General features: G+C 36.6%; 1 protein-coding gene and 1 long non-coding RNA gene across 22 annotated transcripts in view; both read left to right on the plus strand.

Moving 5' to 3' along the window:
- HCAR (coenzyme F420 hydrogenase family / dehydrogenase, beta subunit family) overlaps window positions 1–22,158 on the plus strand; it is a 42,993-nt gene that overhangs the window by 11,990 nt on the left and 8,845 nt on the right. For 12 of the 21 annotated variants that reach the window (XR_016059362.1, XR_016059360.1, XR_016059361.1 and 9 more), the window contains 9 exons: window positions 9,635–9,686; window positions 9,778–9,840; window positions 9,986–10,083; window positions 15,423–15,458; window positions 15,555–15,616; window positions 20,517–20,544; window positions 21,104–21,183; window positions 21,273–21,342; window positions 21,514–21,571. Coding sequence is in view for 8 of the 21 variants with exons in the window: in XM_088872135.1 (XP_088728261.1) it covers window positions 9,635–9,686; window positions 9,778–9,840; window positions 9,986–10,083; window positions 15,423–15,458; window positions 15,555–15,616; window positions 20,517–20,544; window positions 21,104–21,183; window positions 21,273–21,342; window positions 21,514–21,571 (547 nt within the window). In the remaining 13 variants the exon portion in view is untranslated. Of the gene's footprint in view, window positions 1–9,634; window positions 9,687–9,777; window positions 9,841–9,985; window positions 10,084–15,403; window positions 15,459–15,554; window positions 15,617–20,516; window positions 20,545–21,103; window positions 21,184–21,272; window positions 21,343–21,513; window positions 21,572–22,158 lie in introns of all 21 variants that reach the window. The other 9 variants (XR_016059366.1, XR_016059367.1, XR_016059365.1 and 6 more) reach the window with 3 other exon arrangements.
- On the plus strand, window positions 11,178–15,393 carry LOC148781248 (uncharacterized). The gene is made up of 2 exons (XR_016059373.1): window positions 11,178–11,267; window positions 15,335–15,393. It is a non-coding gene; the product is annotated as an uncharacterized LOC148781248 (long non-coding RNA).

Below are 22,158 nucleotides of genomic sequence, written 5' to 3' on the forward strand. Positions count from 1 at the left end.
TTAGGATATTAGTTAATAGGGATTAAAAAAAAATAGTACTAGCTCATAGGATATTAAAAAAGCAAAAAATATTACTAATACTAGTTTATTGAACAGTAAAAAAAAAATACTAGTTGCCCACATTTTTTCAAAATGTGGGCAACATGAGCCCTCAATTTTGAAAAGAAATTCCAGAGCTACCGATTTGCTGCAGTAAACTGTTCGATTTGCTATAGTGAATAGTACATTATAAATTAAATGCTCTATAAATAGATCTTTATCTCTTATACAAGGACATCTATAAAATAAAATGGTCTATAATTCTCTTTAAGATTAATTATATTTATTTATTTTAAAAATTTAATCATTTTAAGATTAATTATATTTATTTCATTTTTATAATATACAAACATAAAGTCCATATAATTAATCTTTAATTACATATAATTACAAAAATAAAATTCCATATAATAATTTACAAAAATTGACATAGTTATATGAAATTGTTGTACTAGCTCATAGGATATTAAAAAAAGCAAAAAATAATATTGATACTGGTTTATTGAACATTAAAAAAAAAAAAAAGTTTATGGGAAATTTTAAGAGAGAAAAATAGCACTAGCTGATACCACTTTAGAATTTATTTCAAGTTGCTTTATCAATTATCCCACATCGCAAATATGAATTTCTTTATTTATTTTCCTAATTTTATTAAAATATGATTGCAAATTTATGTTACTAAATTCTGTATTTCTATCAGCACTAATTATTATACCTTAGATTTATTTATTTGTGAGGGTCATACCCTTGTTTTTTGAATTACGCTTATTATAATATTGTAATTAATAATTATACTAATTACAATGATAATCAAATCTTATATTTTATTTATTAATTTATTTACATTATAAATTATGGAATGTATTACTTTTTGTTATAGTTGTAAATTAGATTTTTAAATTAGATGATATTATAAGAAAAATTTCAAATTTATTCTTATTTGTATAGTAAAATGATGATAAAATAATAAAATAAAAACCAATAATTATAATTTCCTTGTATAATATTGTATTTAGTTAGATTTTAATAAATGTTTGATGAGAATATTCGTACAGGGAAAGAGCATCTTAATATTTGCATATTGATGCAAAAAAATAAGATTTATTAATGTAGTACCCTCATTTCTTATAGGATTCCTAAAAAACAACATTTATAATGATTTTTAATATATATATATTTTTTATTTATTTAGTTATTTTAGTTTTTTATTTTATTTTATTTTATTTTATTTTTTATTTTTTTTTAATGTCGAATCCGACCGATTCGGCCGATTCCAAATCCGAAACGCCGATTCACAGATCCGGATGGGTTTTTGGGGTGCCTGATCCGGGACACCGATCCGTTTTTTAAACCACTGGTTGGTACAACCTTACAGCTACTGTTTTCGGACTCTGTGTGGAGCAATCATTGACAAGCCTGAGAGTTGATACTTAATATGAGTTTAACCAAGTTGACCTGATCAGTTTTTCTGAAAGTAAAAGAACAAGACCTTTTTTTGGGTATCGCACAAAATCCAAGTATAACTTATTTAAAGATAATCCAAGAACTTAAACAGGAGCCAACTGGAGTTAGAGCATGTATGGGTATTTTGGGAATTGAGTTCCATAAATATTTGAATGGTTATGGAGCACAAAGCCTAGAAAACAGTTTGATAACCATTCTTGAGCATAACTTATGTGTTTGACTCAAAAGAGACACCTCATAAGGTGCTTAGAAAAATACTTCATGTTCAAAACATATATGCCTGACTGGAGGTCAACTTAGAAAATGATGCTGCCTACATCTGATCAATCTGAAACTTGGAGGATGACTAAGGAAAGCTATATATGCTTATATTTCAAAACTTATTGCTGTGGTCCAATATGGCTTTAAAAGTCCAAACCACAGCCAACCCTGGAAACTTAACCAAGTCCAATTGAGTTAAAACTTGGTAGTATGGTTGATCTGGGCCTTAGAAACCACTGTCCAAATTTTATGGTATTTGGACATCGTGTGAATGAAAATAAAGGTTTGCCGTGGTCAAATTCTGGGTCTGTACTCCTGACCGTGAGAAGAATCAAATGGGCACTTTCTTCGATCCATTGGAGCAGAAACTTGGTGAGTCGATTGGCATATGCCTTAGGAACTCACTGATGAAATTTCATGATGATTGGTGACCAACAGCTTGGTCAGGCAAAGCTCACTACCAGCCAAGAATGGGCAGAACTGCCTGACCGCAGCGAATTCCCAAAAGTGGTTCTGATGACTTCAGAATCGCGCGAGACATTTTTAGGTTGGATCAGCAGAGCTTTGAGAGATTGCGTTCCAAAGTTCATATGATTTGGACGTGATTTGCGTCATTTTCAAAGATTGGCTCCAACCAATAGTTGAATGAGCTGCTTGACAGTGGCTAAGATTTGAATCTGGCTACTTTGGGTCCAAATCACTTCGGGATTGAAAGAACTTTTCGATGATGATTAAGCATTTTTTTTAAGGTTGATTAAACATTTTTTATGAGGTCTGAGACGACAATGTCCACGAATTCAACTGGGTCCTGGTGAGAATCAAAGGGAGTTAGTGCTTATCCCTTTTGACCCAGAACTGCTGGATTTATCTGAGAAATCCTATGTGTCTCAAGTGTTGGATAAGCTAGAAACACGATTATTCATCGAAATCCTTGGGTCTCTGCTGCGTGTGGAACTGACCTTGGCTAAGATGTAAAGGAATTAGATTGTTGAATTTTCAGCAGAGGTTTGGTAGTATTTGAAACTCTTAAGGCGGGGAATCATCATAGCAAAGCTTCAGGACACAAAATCTTGTGGTTTGGAAGCAATCTAGGGAAGAAATTTCTTGTTTTCCATGTCTTGCCTCCTGACTGCAGTGAACTCTGGAAATTTGAAGCTCCATTCTGTATCACTTGGCTGTATTTTTTGGACAGATGTTAGAGATTGGCAATTTGAAACTTTATGGACATTTCATTCACCTCAGATCCTTAGGGTAGTGAATGAGGATGCTGATGTTTTGGCTAATGAAGATATCACTGTATGTGGTATTGCGATTGTAGTAAAGAGAGAATTAGGGCAGTCCATTCTCTGAGATATTCTTGTGACCTCTCCTTGACTCTTGTTGTTTGCCTAATGTTTTCTATTTCTTCGTTTTTTTGATAAGTGAACTTCTAGGAATATAATTTAGTCCGAAATTTTATTTTACATTCACCATAGGAAACACCCAATTACATGATTAACAAAGACTTCATTCATGATGCCTCAGGTTATTCCTATATCCTGAGGATGATCGGAATCTTGTAGTAGAAAGCAATAGGATTTTGATTGGTACTCTTAAGGAATCTCAGTTTTCACCCATTAACGTGGCCATGATCATCATTGCATGCTATCAAACATTGAGAGAAATAGAACTAAAAATTGTACATCTTGAAACCTAAAATAAAATTTAAAAACGAATAAACATCCTTGAGTAAAGTTGTGATTGGTATGAGACCTTAATATTCTATTTGAAAACTTCTCAAACCTAACAGACTACTGCATGAGCTATTTTTCTGCAGCCTAGCATATCTCACTGACCTTTTCTACGACAAGTCTGCAGATTAAGTGTGGTACAGTTATCTATGAAAAGTAGTAAGGCAAGCTGCAAAAAGTAACTACAGTAGTTTCCTGCCTTTGAGTTGTTCTTTAAGTTGTGCTATTGAAATCCGCCAATGCCCAAAATCTGACATGATGATCTTTCATGTGTTCATCCTCTCCACAGGAAAAGGAAAGGGACATCTTGTTTTTGCAAAAGGAACACTAGGGTTCTAAGGAAACTGTGTCTTTTGCTAAGCATATGAATGTGCACGCAATATCTTGCTTTGCAATTCTACTTATTTGCATGCAGGATCTTGGTTGACAGTGAAACATCAGGCAGCTCCATGATGGAATATCGACCCTGGGGAACTAACTAATGCTCTTTGCAATGGCTTCACATATTATGAGAAAGAATTGGGAATTGATGAGCTTTTGTTATAGAATTTAAATCAGAAAACAACAAAGCTGTCATTATTAGTATGGAGAAGGGCATTATTTGCTGTTAGAAGTAATAACACCCCTTTTTTGGTCATGCCAAACCCAAAATTTTCTGTTACTAAGGGTTTCACGATGACTTGATACTAATTTCCTGATAAACTATTGCATTGGGACCTACCAGATGACTCAGCATTTCTTCAAATCTAGGATGTGGATATAGATATGAATTTTCCATCTGACGCATCGATTATTTGTGTTACAGCATGTATAAGGCATATGCTTCCAGCATATTGATTCATATATATACCATATCATCTTGTACAATAGTTTTCTTTCATATTTGTTTTTTGGTTATTACAACATATTGATTCATATATATACCATATCATCTTGTACAAATTTTTTTTTTTTCATATTTTGTTTTTGGTTATTCCAAGTATCCTGAGAGTATTTGGTATCAGTATCAGTCTCGACACAATATGACAACAGTATAATAACATAGACAGGCATTCATCCATTGTAGATTGTGACTCACCACATTCTTTAGTTAATGGAATTGAGTATTTAACCCTCAAGTTTTGTTTTTTAATGGAATTTGAGGTTTGCTAATAATTTATCCAAGCATCCTTATGTTTTTGCCTTTCACAAGTATTCCTAGGGTACAAAACTGCCAATAATCATGAGAATCGTAGTCTATGAAACCAAGTCCAAGTTACAAAACTTCAAAAATTCTCTTACAATGGACTACATCACCAAAATACAACTCAATCACATGACATACACCCACATTGGCCTCCAGTTACAGTCACATTATGGACATCCATACACTTTAAAATCCAAGGATTACAACTCCTACTTAGGTCGCTTACCAAAGTCCGACCAAAACTATGCAAGGAGATTGAGCATACTTAAAACTCAAGTGCTATAAAATTCAGGATTATATTATACATCAATTCCTAATTACATGAACTCCACAAAACCCAATCTTCACATACAAACACAATGATTCTCTAATGTCTTAAATGATCTTGATCATGGGAAGTCAAAGGTAGAGCTCTTTGTGCCCCCGGTTTACGGCCAAGGACTTAGTTGCATACCATGGAATGACTACTTAGATGGCACCAAGATCTCAGCCAACTTCACATCATCTTATGGGAAGCAATGAAGCATCATATAAACTACACTTGTGGCACTTTTCAACATAAGAGAGGCCCAAAAACTTTTCATGAAAGTCATGGGAAACATTATATAAACTACTTTGTGGTACTTCCCAACATAAGAGAGGCTAAAAAACTTTTACGGCCAAGGACTTAGTTGCATACCATGGAATTACTCCCAATTTGGTGAAGAATTATGTAATAGCTGTAGGGAAATTTTTGGCATTGTTGAAAGTAGGACATGTGATCTAGCCAAGTATATGCAGTTAAAAATTTTATTTCTTTTATTCATACCAGCTAGAATACTTACAAGTGTACAAAATTATAACTTTATTCATAAAATAAATCTTAATACAATCTAGGATCTTCTCTTGCATACCATTGTAATTCTTTACAATCAAACAAAACTATAATGCATGAAGAATCAAGAAAAATGGAGCCATTGAAATCTCCGAATACCTTGCCTCTGGTTACCCCCAAGGATTTCGTACATCCCACACCAGTCTCATAATTCGGGAAGCCTAGGCAAAACCTCTTTAGAACATGACATGGGATGGGAGAAACACAATCCCAAAGAACAAGCTTAAACAACACCTCAATGGCTAGGGCGTGCCACCCTTAGTGGCTAGGGCCGGCCCTTTAGGGTTTCTTACAGTCTATACTAATCAAAACCCTAACGATAAGAGAGAAATAAGAGAGAGAGTGAGGCATACCTGCTAGGGGAAGAGAGAGAGAGTGCGACCAACCTTTGTTCAAATGTGTAGAAAATGGAACCCCATAGAGTGTATTTATAGAGTAGATGCTAGGGTTTTTGGGCTTTAGGGTTTTTTCATCAGTATGAGACTTAAGCTTGACTGTAGATCTTGGAAACTTGTGGGGTGGAGAGATTTTAGCACTTCATATCTTAGATCAACCATCATGATTAAAGGAATGAGCTAGAACCATTATCCCTCAGATTCCAAAAATTTATTCCCATCAAATATTTGGATAGGGAAAATACTAAACATTTATTTAATTTTCATCAATCTCTACACTTTCCACTTTTAAAACAATCATCCTTGATTTGAAACACTTTCCTAATATTTCAAAACCATTTGGAAGGCTTGCTTCACAAGCCACTCATTAAGGAAAGGAATAGGTGGGGCGTCCCACCTTGTGTGTCCTATGTGGGCCTTGCGCCCCTACTAAGTGGGCTCCTATGTGGTGGGCCCAAGGCTCTAATGGGCCCCCACACCCTCAAATAAATTTTAGATTAATAAAATTGATTTTTAGAAATCAATAAATATTTTTTTCTCTCTGAAATAAATAATCCAAAACAATGATTTTAGCTTATTTAAGAATCCTTTTTCATTGAAATATAATATCCAGAGAGATCTAAAAATTAATTTTAATAATATAAAATATAATTTATTGAAAATAATTTTGATGAGAATTGGATCCAAAGAGTTAGGAATATCATAAATATATTGAGGACTCCATCCCTTCTAGAAACGGTATCTCACTGTCATCTTTTCAAATTGACCCAACAATTCTCATGACCCACAGCCCATCGCAGGGGTTAATGCTTGGACTGTTAAAGTCAACCAATAAATGAATGAGACACGATCCTAGTCCATGGATTACAGATCCCTCCCTAAGGACAAGTCATGGTCCCATTCTAGCACAATACCTCATGGGTCCTTTCAACGCAATCCAGTGTTGTGGCGAGACATTGCTTCGGCATATGTACACAACATACCCTCACCTAGAGGACTGCTTCCAGGATGACTATCTAGTGCACATGTCGTGCGATGGTATCGATGAGGATTTGGCCTTTGTTCTCTCCGACCAACCACCTCACACAGGAGTCACACCCAGTCCTTAGGCCAACCACCCTGGGCACAACTCCGACCTCATCAAAAGATGTCCTCACATCGAAACTCTTATTGGTTGTGCATAAGTGCCCAGGGATACAGGTTTTTAGATATCAACATGAGCCATAACCTGTCAAAACTCAAGTGAGTCACAACATCAGCGATTCCTTATAGTCCACCTTGGACCATTCCACACAGTCCATCCTGACTACTCCACTGGAGCTATCACATCACTATAATCATAATTTTACAAGTTTTCATAAGGCCTTTAAATGGCCACATAAGCCCAACAATAGTTTCCCCTTAAAATTTTACCAAATTGAGTCATTAAGGAGGTGAATTAATTGACTGATTTGCATCAAAAAATTGCAAAGCAATCAGTCAATAAATTCTCAAGAATACTCAATCAAATTCTCTCCAAAGTGTGATCAAATTACTAGGAAGCAAGGGCTCATACTCTAGGATCAATTTTGAACTCAAATTCTCATGAAATAAGAAGTTAAGAGTCTATGATACCTTGCTGTAAATTAAATGTTGCAGTCACCAAAAGCTCCACAGATGCATGGCTTGATAATGAACTGCCCGAAATTGAATCATCATGGAGCTAGGATTTCACCTCTAAGCTTGAGATGAAGCTTTAATGGAGCTACGAGCTCACTTTCTCTTACCTAATTCCCACTTTTTACTCTGCACTTTACTCCTTTCTCATTCTAAGATCTTACTTGAATGAATTGAGAGAGAGAGAGAGAGAGAGAGAGAGAGAGAGAGAGAGAGAGAGAGAGAGAGAGGTCTAAGGCGGGTGTGCCACAAAATGAGAGAACTAAGATGCCAAATGGGTGGACAAGGGGGTATATATAAGCTTGTGTAGTAGATGCTTCTAGATGAGCTAATCTTGGCTATTGACACAAGTCATTCATGGCATGAGAGGGGGCTTGATCCTAGCCACTCATCACTCGTCATACCATCTTAATGAATGGATGAGATTTAACACCATTATCTTTCTAATAAATCCTAAATTGACTCCAAATTTCCCACTATTAAACTTAAACTCCAAATCTCATCAAATTCAATTTGCTTCCATAATTACCCATGCTAGCTTGATTAAATAGAATGAGAAAGCCTAGGTATGGGCTTCCCGTTCATTGAATTATGAATTCCAAGATCCCTCCAAATTCATGTTATCAAGGTGTGCTTGTGCAACCAACCATATGATGCAGTATGGGATTGGGGTTTATGAGCCAATTTCCAGAAGGACTTAAGGTTTCAATAATAATATCAAACCTTATACTCCTAGAGGATCATGCCATCTGCATACAACCAACCAATTGCGCATAAGAAACATGTGCTCTAATTCAATTTCAATCTTTCTCAAAATTCTCGATGAAATACTCATTTCAACAAATTGTCAAATGACAAAGCAGTCCCCATGGGCTTTGATGTCACCCCCACATCATCCCCATGTGACAATGGCGTGGACCCACATCAACCTCCACGTGGTACCCATTGGCTATTTGGATGCCACGTGTGGGCTATAGTGGGTTTGTCCTTTCTCATCATTTTCCAAAACAATTTCAAAATACGTACCCCAAAAAATTCTCCCAAGCATTCTCCGTCATTTTTATTCAGTTTGCCGCCATATAAAAACATTAATAAGGGAAATTAGGATCCCATGGAGATGACTTGGGTAACAGAGCACTCAACTTTGCTAGGTCCCGAATACAAAGTCACTTTCTCATAATGACCCAACAAACCCATGACTCACAGTCCGTGGCAGGGGTCATGCTTGGCTTATCAAAGTCTATTCGATATGTAGCTCAAAAGCTCTCAAGTTATAGTAGATTACAAATGCAACTCCGAGGACATGCATTCTTGTGGATGCGGGGGTCATCTTTTGGCACATGTGCATTTCTCTTTCAAGTGAATCTACTATGAAAGAGTGGCTTCCCATTTGCGATTGTGTATGCACGTGCCATGAAAGGTTCGAGGTCAGGAATTGGGGCTTATGTACTTTCAAAACCTAACCTTCTCATATGGGGCCATCATTCAGAAATTAATTTAGCTCTTATAATAATGGTTCTAGCCGCCTTGGCCATCTCACTGTTATGACCTTGACTAACCCTCAACCCTCTCGGTGCCTCTCATACTCAAGCCTCATGACATGAGGTTTGTGACTTTTGGTCTCAGTTCGTCAAGATCCTAGAATCACATCGCTCTCACTCACTCCCACTCAGAACAAGAGCTATAAAATACTAGATTCAAGGCCTTCGAAGGTAACTCTAACAGAGAATTAGCCAACTTGTGGACCACCTAATCTCTTAAGCTCTTGTGTAATTGACTCTTAATTGATTGCATTGTTCAAGTAAAATATGCTTGAAGCAACTAGATTCACGTGCATGATTGTTACTATCTGCTTTTTTGTCTCTGTGTAATGTGTTCATATAAATATTTCTAGATAATTGCTTTCACGCTTGAGATGAGTAAGTCATCCAATAAACTACTTATGGCTAGGCTAGTTCTTCTTCATGATTGTTTTCCTGTCATTATGTAAATGTGTTGATATTTCTTGTTTGCTTTCTCAAATTTCCAGGAAGCGAGGGTCAAACGACTTCTTTTTTGTGGTGTGGGTTGCCAAGTTCAAGGTACTGTTATTTGCTTTTTCCCTTCAATGCATGAATCATGCATTGTTATGACGACTCCTGTTGTAATGCAGAGTGGTTTATTGAACTGCAGCATTAAGATCTGTTGAGAAGCATTTGAATCTAGAAAAGCTTTATGTGCTTGGGACCAACTGTGGTAATTTATGGATCGTGCATTTTGTGCTTTAATAGTGTCGATTAGTTTTGAACCTCTTATGTTCTAAAATGCAAAGGAAGTAGTATCTGATCAAACCATTAATCTGCCATACAAGTTACACCAGTTAAGAATTTCCTGATTGTAGTGGACAATGGGACACGTGATGGGCTAGAGAAGTTTCTAAGAGCTGCAAGCACTGAGCCAGAGACAGTTTTGCATTATGAATTCATGCAGGATTACAAGGTACATAATCCTTCAAGCTTGATGTTCTGGGATATATTTGATTGTTGACATATTACTTAAAAATCTAAAGAGTGAAAAATAATTTCTTTCTCTTACAATGTTCATAACTAGACTTCATTCACTATAACATGGGATAAAGGTTGAGAACAATATCATACTCAAATCTTGATTGTGATTAATTTCTTATTTGGATGAGTTCTTTTATGTAAAACTTTCACTATAGAACACTCTTATTTAAAAAATTCCCATTATTTTCAATATTTTTAGTTTCTTTCATTGGAATACACTTAGATCTGTTTGCCATTTCTTTCTTTGAAAAACATACAATTCAGTTTGCATTAAAAAACTACTAGTCTGCGATTTGGCTTCTTTGGTTTTTGGAAATCAGAGTCACTGACAACTGTGAGATCTTGAAGGATATGCATTGCTGTTGTTGTTGCTCCTGCTCTATAGTTGGTATACATGGAAACTGATAGAGGTTTTATATCTAGTGCATATCTAAGGTGTCTAGTATATGGGCCACTTACAATATATTCAATGAAAAACTAGTCGAAACAAAACCAAAACAAGGATTCACACTTGCTGCATGGATATAATCACCTTTATTTTATTCGAAAAAAAAATACAGCAACAATATAAAGCATAAACAATGTCAAGAACTATGGGAAGCTGTTGCTGCAAAGTGTGCATTGGATCACCTCCAAAAGGAGTTGATGCACCCCACTCCGGATCACTTGGATCAATGCGCACTGATCTAAATCCTTGCTTTAACATCTTCCTCCTCCAAAAAAAAAAAAAGCATAAGATGGAAAAAAATCTTTACTGTGGCATATAGCATAGAAAACAATATATTGTGGAGCACCATACTAGTAGACCACATGATTCGTCAAGGGAGATGTCTGGGGCTATGGCGTGCAGACTTTGGGGAGAAAGAAGGGGATGGGAGAGAGAGAGAGAGAGAGAGAGAGAGAGAGAGAGAGAGAGAGAGAGAGAGAGAGAGAGAGAGAGAGACTTCTCACAGCTTAGGGTGGATAGAAGACCCCCATTTATGGTGTTTGCAGGGCTATTGTTTTGCCATCTTTACGTAGGAGCCATGTGGATTGTCCATCTGCAGTGATCCATGAGTGTGAAGAGAGGCTATTAATATGGGCCTTCCATTTCTTAAATCAGCCATAATGATGAAGGTAAGGATTTGTAACCTTTATCTCTTAGTTTCCACAACCCATTCTCTTTTAATTTGAGAAAAGGCAGCAGATAATAATTTTTAGAAGCCTTTCTAAATTTTATGGAAAAGTAAATATTCGCTTTCTGAACTTTCCAAAATCTTTTCACCTCTTAAACATCCTATCAATCATCTAGAAAACCATCTCTTCCTTTTGACTAAAATTTTGTTCCTATCAAAAGGACCATCTAGAAGGAGAGAAGAGAATCACATGTGGGAAAGAAAAGGAGAAAAGAGTGGATCCTTTGGGTCCCACCATGCTCCAAGGAGGAGGGCCCTCCCACATGTGGGCCCTTGGCTATTGGGCCCAAGTAGGGTGCATACACCACTTGCATATGCTTCTCCAATAATTTAAAAACAAGTTATTTAATAAAAATCATTAAACGATAATTAGATCCATAGGATTTGGAATAAAAATTACTTAGGCACTCCATTTACTAGCTTCCATACAACTCAATAGAACCCATGACCCACGACTTTGTCTTGCAAGTGTTAGGGCTTGTGGCCTTTAAAGATTGTGAGAACATTTAAATATTATTTATACACTTCGGTGGGAGTGTATGTGTTGGTTAACTAACCTAGCTGCCCTGGTTATATGGCCCAAACCATTACCCCCTGGGCATATGGCACTACCCCAAAGGGTTTACTGAGGGTCACCCCATGTTGAGGTTGGAGAGATGCCCAGGGATGTTTTGTAGGCCATGAGAACTGTGTGTAGATTTAGGCCTATAAGAGCGAGGCTAAATCCTTAACAAACTTTCGCATGGTATGTATACATGAAAGCTTCATTACTGAGAAGCAACCCTGTATAGGGATACTGTACATGTGCATAGACATAGCCCCCCTTGCACTCTAGGGATATGTGCATGTGACTTGCAATTAAGGATGGGGAACATGTAATCTACAGTATAGGACTCTGGTTGCACTATTTATTAGCCAACTTTGACGTTCCAATCATGAGCCCTTGCATGAGACTGTGGGTTATAGGTCTTGTTGGGTCGGTTTGAGAAGATAATACGGTTACTAGGTCGGGTAGGGTGCCCTGACAGGTATTTATCTTGACCCATTGGTACAAATCAACTTCTAGATATTTTATTTTCAGTGAAAGAAATGTTTTTATGAATTTTAATTTTTTTTCAAGTTTTAAAAAATAATTTCAACTTTCAATTCCTTGAAAAGGGTATATCCGAAATTATAGTTGCATAGAGGGGGTACGTGTGGGGCCCTTGGATACAGCCCCACATGTGTGCCACACCACATGGGTGGGACGTGGAGCCTATAACTCATGGAGGTGGCACATCTCACTCTATTATTTTAGTTTTGTTTTAATAAAATTAAAAGATGTCTTTTAAGTTAAGGAAATCTTTTGAAAAATATTTTGTACTTTTATGGGAGTGAGTTTTTGATAATATCTTTGACCATATTTTTATCTTTTTGAATTCCTACAATCTAGAAGATTAGGTTTAAGTAAGTCTTATCCTAGTTTAACTGGAAGTGGATATGTGTCAAAGATTCAGGGGATAAGGTTCTTAATATTCTTCCCTAAATCATGATGATTGATTCATGGGATGTATGAGATTTAATTCTCTCTCACCTCATAGGTTTTCGAAAATCCTATTGGTTATGATGAGTCATAATTGAATAGGTATACTTAAGGCCCTTGAGGCCTATATGAGGAGGGGATCCCTCATTCTCTACAACAATTTTTTGTAGCCTCTCTCTCTCTCTACTTTCTCACTCTTTCATGCCCCATTCTTCTCTCTTCACTCTAGTTTTCTCTTTTTAGGTGGCATGCCACCCCATAAGCTACAATGGGTGGCCTGCACCAACCCTAGTTAGGATTTAAGAGTACACCCAGCCCTAGAAAAAGGAGGTGTCCTAAGGCATATGCCCTAATTGTTCCAAATTCTAATTAACCCTAATTGTGTTTAAGCTATGTAAACCCTAGTTTTGCAAGGTATTTCCTAAGGAAGCTTCTCGGCTCTTAAAATTCAGCAAGGGCAAAAGGATTAGAGTACGCTATCGGTCAGAAATCGAGTGTGGGGTGTGCTAAGTCCTATGGGGGGCATTCTAGTGTAAGTCTTCCCATCTGTTTATTTTATTTTTCAGTTATATTTTCTTATTTATTTTGAATTTTCAGGAACATTATTTGTACTTAAATTGTTAGTGGAAGCTCGTATTTCATTCCTGGATTGTGTCTATTTAATTAGTAGTAAAAGCAAAGGTCTTAGGTTGTATTTAGGGTTTGTTTCCTTATTTACTGCAGTGTATTGTGGCACTTGTAAGTGGAACAAATTGATTGCTTAAAAAAAAGAGATTTTTTTTATTCTATTGCCTTAAATTCTACAGTTGCTTCTTTCAGCCATGACTCATGCTTGGTCTATCAAAGCCAAGCAATAAATACAGAAACTATCAAACCAGTCCGTGGTTTAGAGGTTTCCCCTTAAAGACAAGTCATGTCCCAATGGACTTGTACACATACCACTATGGTGCCGGGGGTCCTCTCTTTCACACATGTACACATTGACCTTGTTGTGTCACTTCCCATATATATGTGGCTTCACATGTAGAGATGCCATGGGGTGGTTATGTTGAGGATTTGGCCCTTGCCTTTACAAGCCTCCAATCCACACACAGGAGTATTTCTTCTCTTGGCTGATCACCAATGTGCATCTCTCCGACCTCAACAAGGGTTAACCTTGAAATCCTTCTCAATATATTAGGCCACATACCTCTCATGCTCAAGGATGAAGGATTTTATAACTGCATGTAGATGAGTCATTTGGGCACTATGAATCATGACTCACTCTCATTGGATTATAATATCACTAAAATATCAATTCTTACAAGCTCTCAATTCCTTTGAAGGATGCATACCCTAACAATAGTGTTCACCCTCCTCATTATTAGGGTGATAGTGGTATTTGTTTGGCCCCCAATGTACACTCATTATTGAATTGGCGAAGAAGCTCATGAAAAGGAAGAAAAAAAAAAAAACTAACAAAATGTTTGTTTTGGTGAGACAGAAATTATAGTTAATACAATCCATCCATTTTTAAGGATGGTTAAATATAGGCCTTAGGGAGATTTGTTTTGACTTAAATTTTGTATATGGCCTTGCCTTCACCAAACAAACAAAAAAGAGAAATGCGAAAAAGAAAAATTGACGTTGAGTTCTTTATGATCTAGATTGACCATTCAAAGAAATGGATGGTTTATTGGCACCCTATGGGTGAGGTTTTTTAGGCACTTTTAGAGTACTAATTCGTTCTGTTTTTTCATTGGATTGGATGCTAGGGTGCATAGGGAACATCCCTAAAATTTGGGTTCCAGAGGAACCCTTAGCATGGGGATGGACATTGTAACCGTCCAAACTAGGGTGACCATATACCGCATTATGAGGCTATATTGAGGTGGAGCAGCCCATGGCCTCATTGCTTGGCCTGCCTCATTGGCAGCTATATTGAGCAAACTTATTCTGTCACAATTTTTTACCCCCGTTGTGGTTGGAGATATAGCCGAGGGCTGTTTTGGTCTCTCGCATTTCGGGCTAGATAACCTCCCAAATGCTAGGTGTAGATACCAATCTTTTAGGATACAACATTTTAAAAAATTTACAAGAGACTTATATAAACCTTGATTGCGTACACTTTCTCATAAAAGTACACACTGAATTACTGCAATAATATCACACTGATACAATCACTCCTCTCACTGAATTACTGCAATAAAAGAGGATAAAAAACAACTCAAAACATCCCCAACATGATTTCTATTCATTTGGACATAAATGAGATTTGCTTACATACAACACAATCCATGCTTAAAAGTCGGCAACATACAATTATCATACAGCTTACATCAAACACTTCTTGTACAATTACAATCCAAAATACGTTCTCATTACTTGCAAAGAGCAATGTACATCAAACACTTCTTGTACAATTTCTTTATAATTTTCACACAAACAGTACAAACTCCTTTATGTTTCTATCCTGTTTTTAAGTTACTTTGATACTCTTTATATAGGATTCGCTCAAAATGAGATTTAATGATCTGATTATTCCTAAGAAATCTTTTATTTGGATATTCTTTGAGAAAGTGCGCCTTGGAATAGGTCCATTTGAAGCATTTGGATGGACATATTGAGGAGGTACTGTATCGCTTCAATTTCCTTTTGTTTCTTTTTCCTTTTTTGCATGTCTTACCAATAGTCCTTTTTCTCACTCTAAAAGTTTTCTTGAAACAGGTTCCTTATTTCTGCCTGCCAGCAAATGACCTAGTTGATGTTATTGCTCCCTCTTGTTACAGGTCTCTTTCGTGCCTCTCCACTATAAATAATTGACCTTTCTTTTCACTGATATTAAAATAATTTGCATTTGAGAGATTCCCTGGGTCTCTCAAAGAAATTATGGTTGTTCTTTCTTTCTTTTTAATATAGCAATGTGGAACTCGGGATTTATTTATGAAAGCTGTAAAATTTAAGGACCAGTATAAAATGGGGTGGTTGTAAGACATTCCCGGTTATTCACATGCCTTGGGGCTTTTGAAAATATGCATCGATAATCTGATTGATCTAGTCAGTTTAGGTGTTTGAATTTATTGAAGTTTACTAGTGAACATTGTGACAGTTTTTATCCAAATGTAGAAGTGAGAGCTCATAGATCTTACTATTAATTAGCAAAAGGTGTCATTTGCAACAATTCTGTTTGCGGACTAGACTGCGGTGCATTTATTCCCCGAAATTTTTTACCTTTTTCTATCGCTTTGATTGTCCTCGCATCCTTCACAATAATAGTAGCAAGCATGAATATAGAAACAGTGAGTGAGCTACGAAATGGATAACAAAATTTTGGTAAAATTAGGCATTGAGAAAAGAATTAGAAACACGAAGCAGTCCTAGTTTAGTTGAGATCAGTTTTGTGCCTAGTTTAGAACTAGGGTACAAACCCTTGCTGCTAATAATACTATGCTTGTCATGAGAGGAACGAAATCAGATAAAATACCTTGGTTTTGGCGATGAGTTGGAAGCCTTACCATTTAAAAATCATGCATAAGGACACTCCTGAGCCAAAGCAAGAGCAGATTGGAGACGAAAGGTTTTGTTATAACATGAGGGTTAACAATACATGGGCACCAAACTAGCCTCAAAGTAACTTAATAATTGCACTACACACTAAGACCTTGTTTGAAATGAAAACAAAGTATGTGTTAGGATTATTACTTATCTTAATTAGTATGTCATCAATAGCACAACTTTGTTAGATGTTTGGCTGGAATATTTATACAGATAAGATTATTGACCTCTTTTGTTTGTTGAAGCCATTAACCCACAAGGATCTCTTCCTCTATGATGGATCCCACAAGTAGTGTTTTAAAACCCAGACTTTGTTTGGGAGTTGCTAGGGTCCCAAGCCTGAGTCATTGGGTTCGACTTGGTTCACTCTGATCAAGACTAGGTTGAGTCTATAAAGAAAATAACAAAGAAAACCAAAATAAGGTGTGACTTGCTCGATCTCCCATTTTTTGGCCTGATACTCACTAGGGCCCATAGCTGAACCAACTCAGGTGAGTCTTGAGTGACCTCGGCATGTTTACATCATTGCCCACAAGTGATGGTAATTAGACATTGTGAAAGAGGAAAAATGCCTAACCACCTTAAATCTCTCCAAACCTTAAACCTAGACCTCATTTCCTTCTTTGATCTCTCTCTAGAAATGAGAGATTCCTAGACCTCATTGCTTGAGTGGGGAATTTAGGATTTTCATTGAGTTGAAGGGTCTCTAGTTGCTGAAGTTCTCATATGATCCCCAAAATATCTTTGTAAAGTTGGTTATTACTGTGAGAGAGAGAGAGAGAGAGAGAGAGAGAGAGAGAGAGAGAGAGTGGAGGGACTACTCAAGTCTGCTTATATCAGTTCAAAACTTTGGGACCAGAGTTATTGCTTAGATCTTAAGATATTAGTGCCAGGATTATGGTGGAATCTCTGCAACAAACTAGCAGCTCCTTAGAGAGTCAGTGAAGCTCTGTTAAATTACCAATCACCATAATGATTTTCCCGTAGAAATGAAGAAAGTGGCTACGGATTAGCTTATAGGGTGGAAAGAAGGGGGAAATGGTAAAGTGACCAGGGCAGAAAGGTCTAAGGTTCTGATAGTGAGAAAAACTTGTAGGTGATATGGGGCCAAGTTGGAAGGGAGCCAGCTAAGAGGAGAGATCAAAAAAGGGGCAATAGGAATTAGAGGTGTTTATGGTGGAGAATGGTGGATTTCAAGAACAGAGCCGTTTATGGGGACAATTAGAGAGGGAGGGTGCCTTTTTTTCTTTTCCTTTTTCTTTTTTTATTTTTTTGCTTTTTTTTTTTTTCTTTTTTTTTTTTGGAAGGGGGGAGGGGGGGTCGGTTTGGAGTTGCAAAGAGGAGCCCAATTTTGATGATGTAAGAGGGTGTCTTCACCCAAGAGACCCTGTTTTAGTGTTATAAAGATAGAACTATAGTTACCAGAATCATCTGTTCTGCTAGCGATTCCTCATTTTTGTGAAAGAATTACCACAAATCCCATCTCCTGGAAGTTAGCAACCACAGTTCATCATTTTATGAATCTCATTTTGATATCTTTGGAATCTAGATTTCACCTCACCAAATTTCAATTTGTAAGTGTGCAACTCCGCCATTCCCTGTCCCAAGCCTAGATAAGAAAGGAAAGGAGGACGGTTGTATTAGGTCGGCCGCCAGTGGAAAACTTTTTCAACATCCCTGTCATGAATCCTGATCCAACATTATATGCTTATGCTAGGGTGTTCCCTGTATGCAGCGCATTGTACAGGTTGTCTGACTGAGGTATAGCCCTTGATAGAGCGGAATGGCAAAACAAGATTCGTGTGGCCGACCCCAAAGTTGGGTTAAGGCTCGGATGATCATGATGATTATGAAGTGCACAAGATTGTGATTCAATGAATATTGAGACCTCGCTTCCTATTTTTTGGAGTAGCAGTCAAAGATATTTGAAGTCTAGATGCACTATATCAAAATGATTGCCAAAATTTTATGGCATGCTTGGAATTTTTAAACATTATTTGAAAATTTTATTATTTTAAAGTCCCCTAGGAAGGCCCCTACCGAATGGCTACATTCAGAAGCTGTTCTCCTCGCCTACTCTAATTGTTCTATCTAACGAATAGAGTGAGGGAATGAAGGATATACTAATAGCCTGAGTGATTGAACTTCACTACTTTTGCTTGCTGACTGGCTTGCTTACGTATTAACTAGCTAACTAGAAAAGTAAGAAAAGTTAACCCGTTTCACCCCTACGAATGTAATAAGCTTCTCTTATCACCGGCGCTCCACTTTGTTCTGCAAAGCTTGACTTGACAATGGTTCTCCACCTCCCCAAGGATGTTCAAACTAGGAGAACCGGTGTGACTCTCATTACTAGTAAGACTTATATCCTCATCCATGCCTTAACCAAACAAACCAGCTCTTCTCTCTTTAGTTAGTATGTGAGTTACCTATCCCTTTCCCGCACACTGTCCTACAAGAAAGAAAGTTGTAAAATGGTTAATATATGATGGGTATCTAAATGCTCTATGGGTGTCGACTAACTCTAGTTTACATTATTCCTAAATTTAAAAAATTGTACTAAATATCTTATTTTTAAGAATGCATTATTAATAACTAACGTATTTTCTTTATTCAATCTAAAAACTCTAGGAAAGTACTGAGTTAGGGGTACACTACCTTGTTTCCAATACTTGTGAATTATAATAAAGGGCATTCACTGCATTGACTCTAATGGTAGGGGAGGGTTGTCAAAGGTATCGATTCCAATAATAGGGAGTCCTGGGTAAGCATACTCAATCAAATAAGTCCAATACTGTAGAATTCTTGCTTATAGATAATGTAAAACCTTAAATCTTTTGCATTTTGGAACTCATTCCTTGATTATTTATGGCCTATTTCCAAGTGGGTTTGGTGCACGATTCGTATAAGTTAGGAATCTTGATTCCAAGTTGATTGGGCCGTGATTCCAACTATGTAGGAATCTCGATTCCTATTGGATTGGAGTGTGATTCCCAAGGGAATCCCATTTCATGTGATAAGTGTTGTATGGATGGAGACTGGGAATCCCATTTCATGTGATATGTATTGTATGGATGGAGACTCGAACAATAGGTATTATCTGGCCACCCCCAATTCCATGATTCTGATTCCTGAAACAATTTAGAAACACAGGAGTTTCCAACAACTATAGATAGAACACATCCCGCAAATTTGAGCATATGTTAGGAATCCCATAAAAACCTCTCTTGAAGATCTTTATAGTGTCCAATGCCAAACAACATATACAGGTTTTAGATAGCTACAACGATGATAATTGGGAGTTGTCTGAGCTCTCTTGCCCATCGAAACGTGCCTTTAATGCTAGGTGACATCTCTAACACTAACATTGTATTTAAAGCCCTAATGTTGATTTGCTGTTCTATGAATGAAATAAATACGCATAATGGGTGCTTTTCTCTCAAATATTTTCAATCTTTCACAGGAATAAACTGTATGTTGACTGGTTTTCTCTATCATGCATAACATTCTCCCTCTTTGAGAAACCGATTCAGCTAGAGTTTCGAGTTGGTAAGGCCTGACTTTGTATTATCATTAATGCTCCTTTCACTTTCATACGGTGCTTGTGTAGGTTTTTTAAGTTCTACCATTATCTCACCACAGATTATACATATCGTCGTAGGAATTTTATGCTATGAGCTGCCATTTTTCTTCAATGCTATGTCTTTTGGTGATGAGAAAATTGATTTGTATGTAGCTTATTGGCAAAACAGGAATAAGTAAATTGAGGCATTTATTTTCATTGGTTAATTCAATGCTTGTGTTAATTTGAGCAAGAAATGCTTAATAGTTAGCATAAAAGATTTGATTTGCGTGGAAATGTATGTATGTGTTTGGTATGGCCAAATATTTCGAAAGGTATTTATCAATAAGGAAAGTGTTTTTGCAAAGCTGTGGTTCGTTTCTTGTGATTTACATAAAGAGATAGTCCTTTGTAGTTCTCCAGTTAGTTTGCTTATGATCTATATTTGCCATTACGGGTTTTTGCAGTTCATCTTCTCGAGTTATCAATATTAGATGCTTATCTTATAATTATTTTTCCTATGCTTAAGACCTTTAGTAATCTATGATTGTTGTGGTTAATGTGACTTGCAGCTGCTTCGACTACACAAACGCATTGGCAGTGAGTTCCATCCCTTATTAATGTTTGTATTTTTGGTGAAATCTTAATAGATTATGTTTAGAGAATTTATCAGTTTTTCTTCACTTGATCATTGCTTAGCGATGGGAGAAGAAAAGGTATTTTGCATGTTATTAGGGCTATTTTTCATGTTTCCAGTACTTTTGTGTATATTGTTCTGTGAGGTTGGCTGGGTGCTATATTGTTTTTATATTTTAAGGGCATCCTTGTAATGCTTGTTTTGTAGTATGGTTATTTATTTGACTGTGTAAACATCCCAGTAGATGTCTGTTTTGGTCATTAAACGAAAATGATTTGTATGTTTGACCATTTACTCGGGTTTTAAGCTAAAGGAATTGACTGACTACTCAATGTGGTATTAGAGTATCATGCATTTTTATGCAAAAGGTGAATAAATCCAAGATACAGAGTATTGAAATGACAAATTTTCATAAGATTGAAGATTTATTATTTTCACACTGTGTTATATTCTCATTGGATTAGATTTTTGTGTAAATTATTTGTTAAAGCCTGAGGTATTGGTTTGTTCCAAAACTTGCAGGACTTGGTCGTAGGATACATGGGGGTGCCTAAGTACGCCGGAGTAACCATGACACAGCATCCGCAATACATCACAGTGAGGTGAGTTCATTCTTTTTTTATTTTTTGCTCAATCATATGCTTGTTTGAATAAACTTGGTCATATTGTCATTTGAATTTCCAATTGGCAGAAATGAACGTGGAAGAGAAATGCTTAATTTGATAATGCATCTTTTGGAGGTTTCTCCTACAATTAGTACTGTATGTTTACATCTTACTCAGACTTAATTCCTTGTAGTCAAATCTTAGGTCTTCCTTTCTCTTTCTGCCTTTTGAGGGCCAGATAGTGAAAGAGTGTTTATTTTCTCAGCATTTTATCAATGAACGGCTTATATGGCTGTTTGAGATTTTGATTTATCATGATCATTTCAGGGTAATCGTCATCCTTATGTTATGGAGACTGTTAAAACTGATGACAGAGCAAAAATAGGTATGCTGAGGCCTCTTGACTAGTTATTTTTCTCCTCTACCACTAAGGGAAGATACTTTTACCAGTTTATTTTGCACTGTTGTTCCCAATTAATCTACGACAGCTGTTTTTTGGTCGATGCATTACTTCTTGATGATGAAACAAGGAATGCAGGCTTTTACAATTCGTTGTATTAAACATATACTTGCATATACAAAAGAGAATCATGGGTCTGTTAGATTGGATTTTCGGAGTATCTAATTATTATAGACCACTTGAGCATCATATAGTATCCAGGTCTTGATTTAAGGACTTGGCTGCATGCCACCCCAAAGTACGTTTTGGTGCTATTGGAATGACCTTTTAGGTGATGGCCAGACTGTGTTCGGTGGCTTCTTTGGATGACACTTTATACCCCATTTAGGTATGGGCGTACTAAAAAAATGTAGCCCCTTGGTATGTGAAATGAAAACTGAAAATGCCAATTTCCATCCAATTGCAAAAATTCCGCATCTTGTTGGGAGCTGAATGTATTTGACTAAAACTCGTGGTGCTGTGAAACTAGCTGTAAATATGCCCATCTGTGTGAGAAAGTTATTACTTTCTTC

Source organism: Amborella trichopoda, chromosome 7, assembly GCF_054954075.1.
Source record: "Amborella trichopoda isolate Santa Cruz 75 chromosome 7, AtrichopodaSantaCruz75HAP2 v2.0, whole genome shotgun sequence".
Taxonomy (NCBI): Eukaryota; Viridiplantae; Streptophyta; class Magnoliopsida; order Amborellales; family Amborellaceae; genus Amborella; species Amborella trichopoda.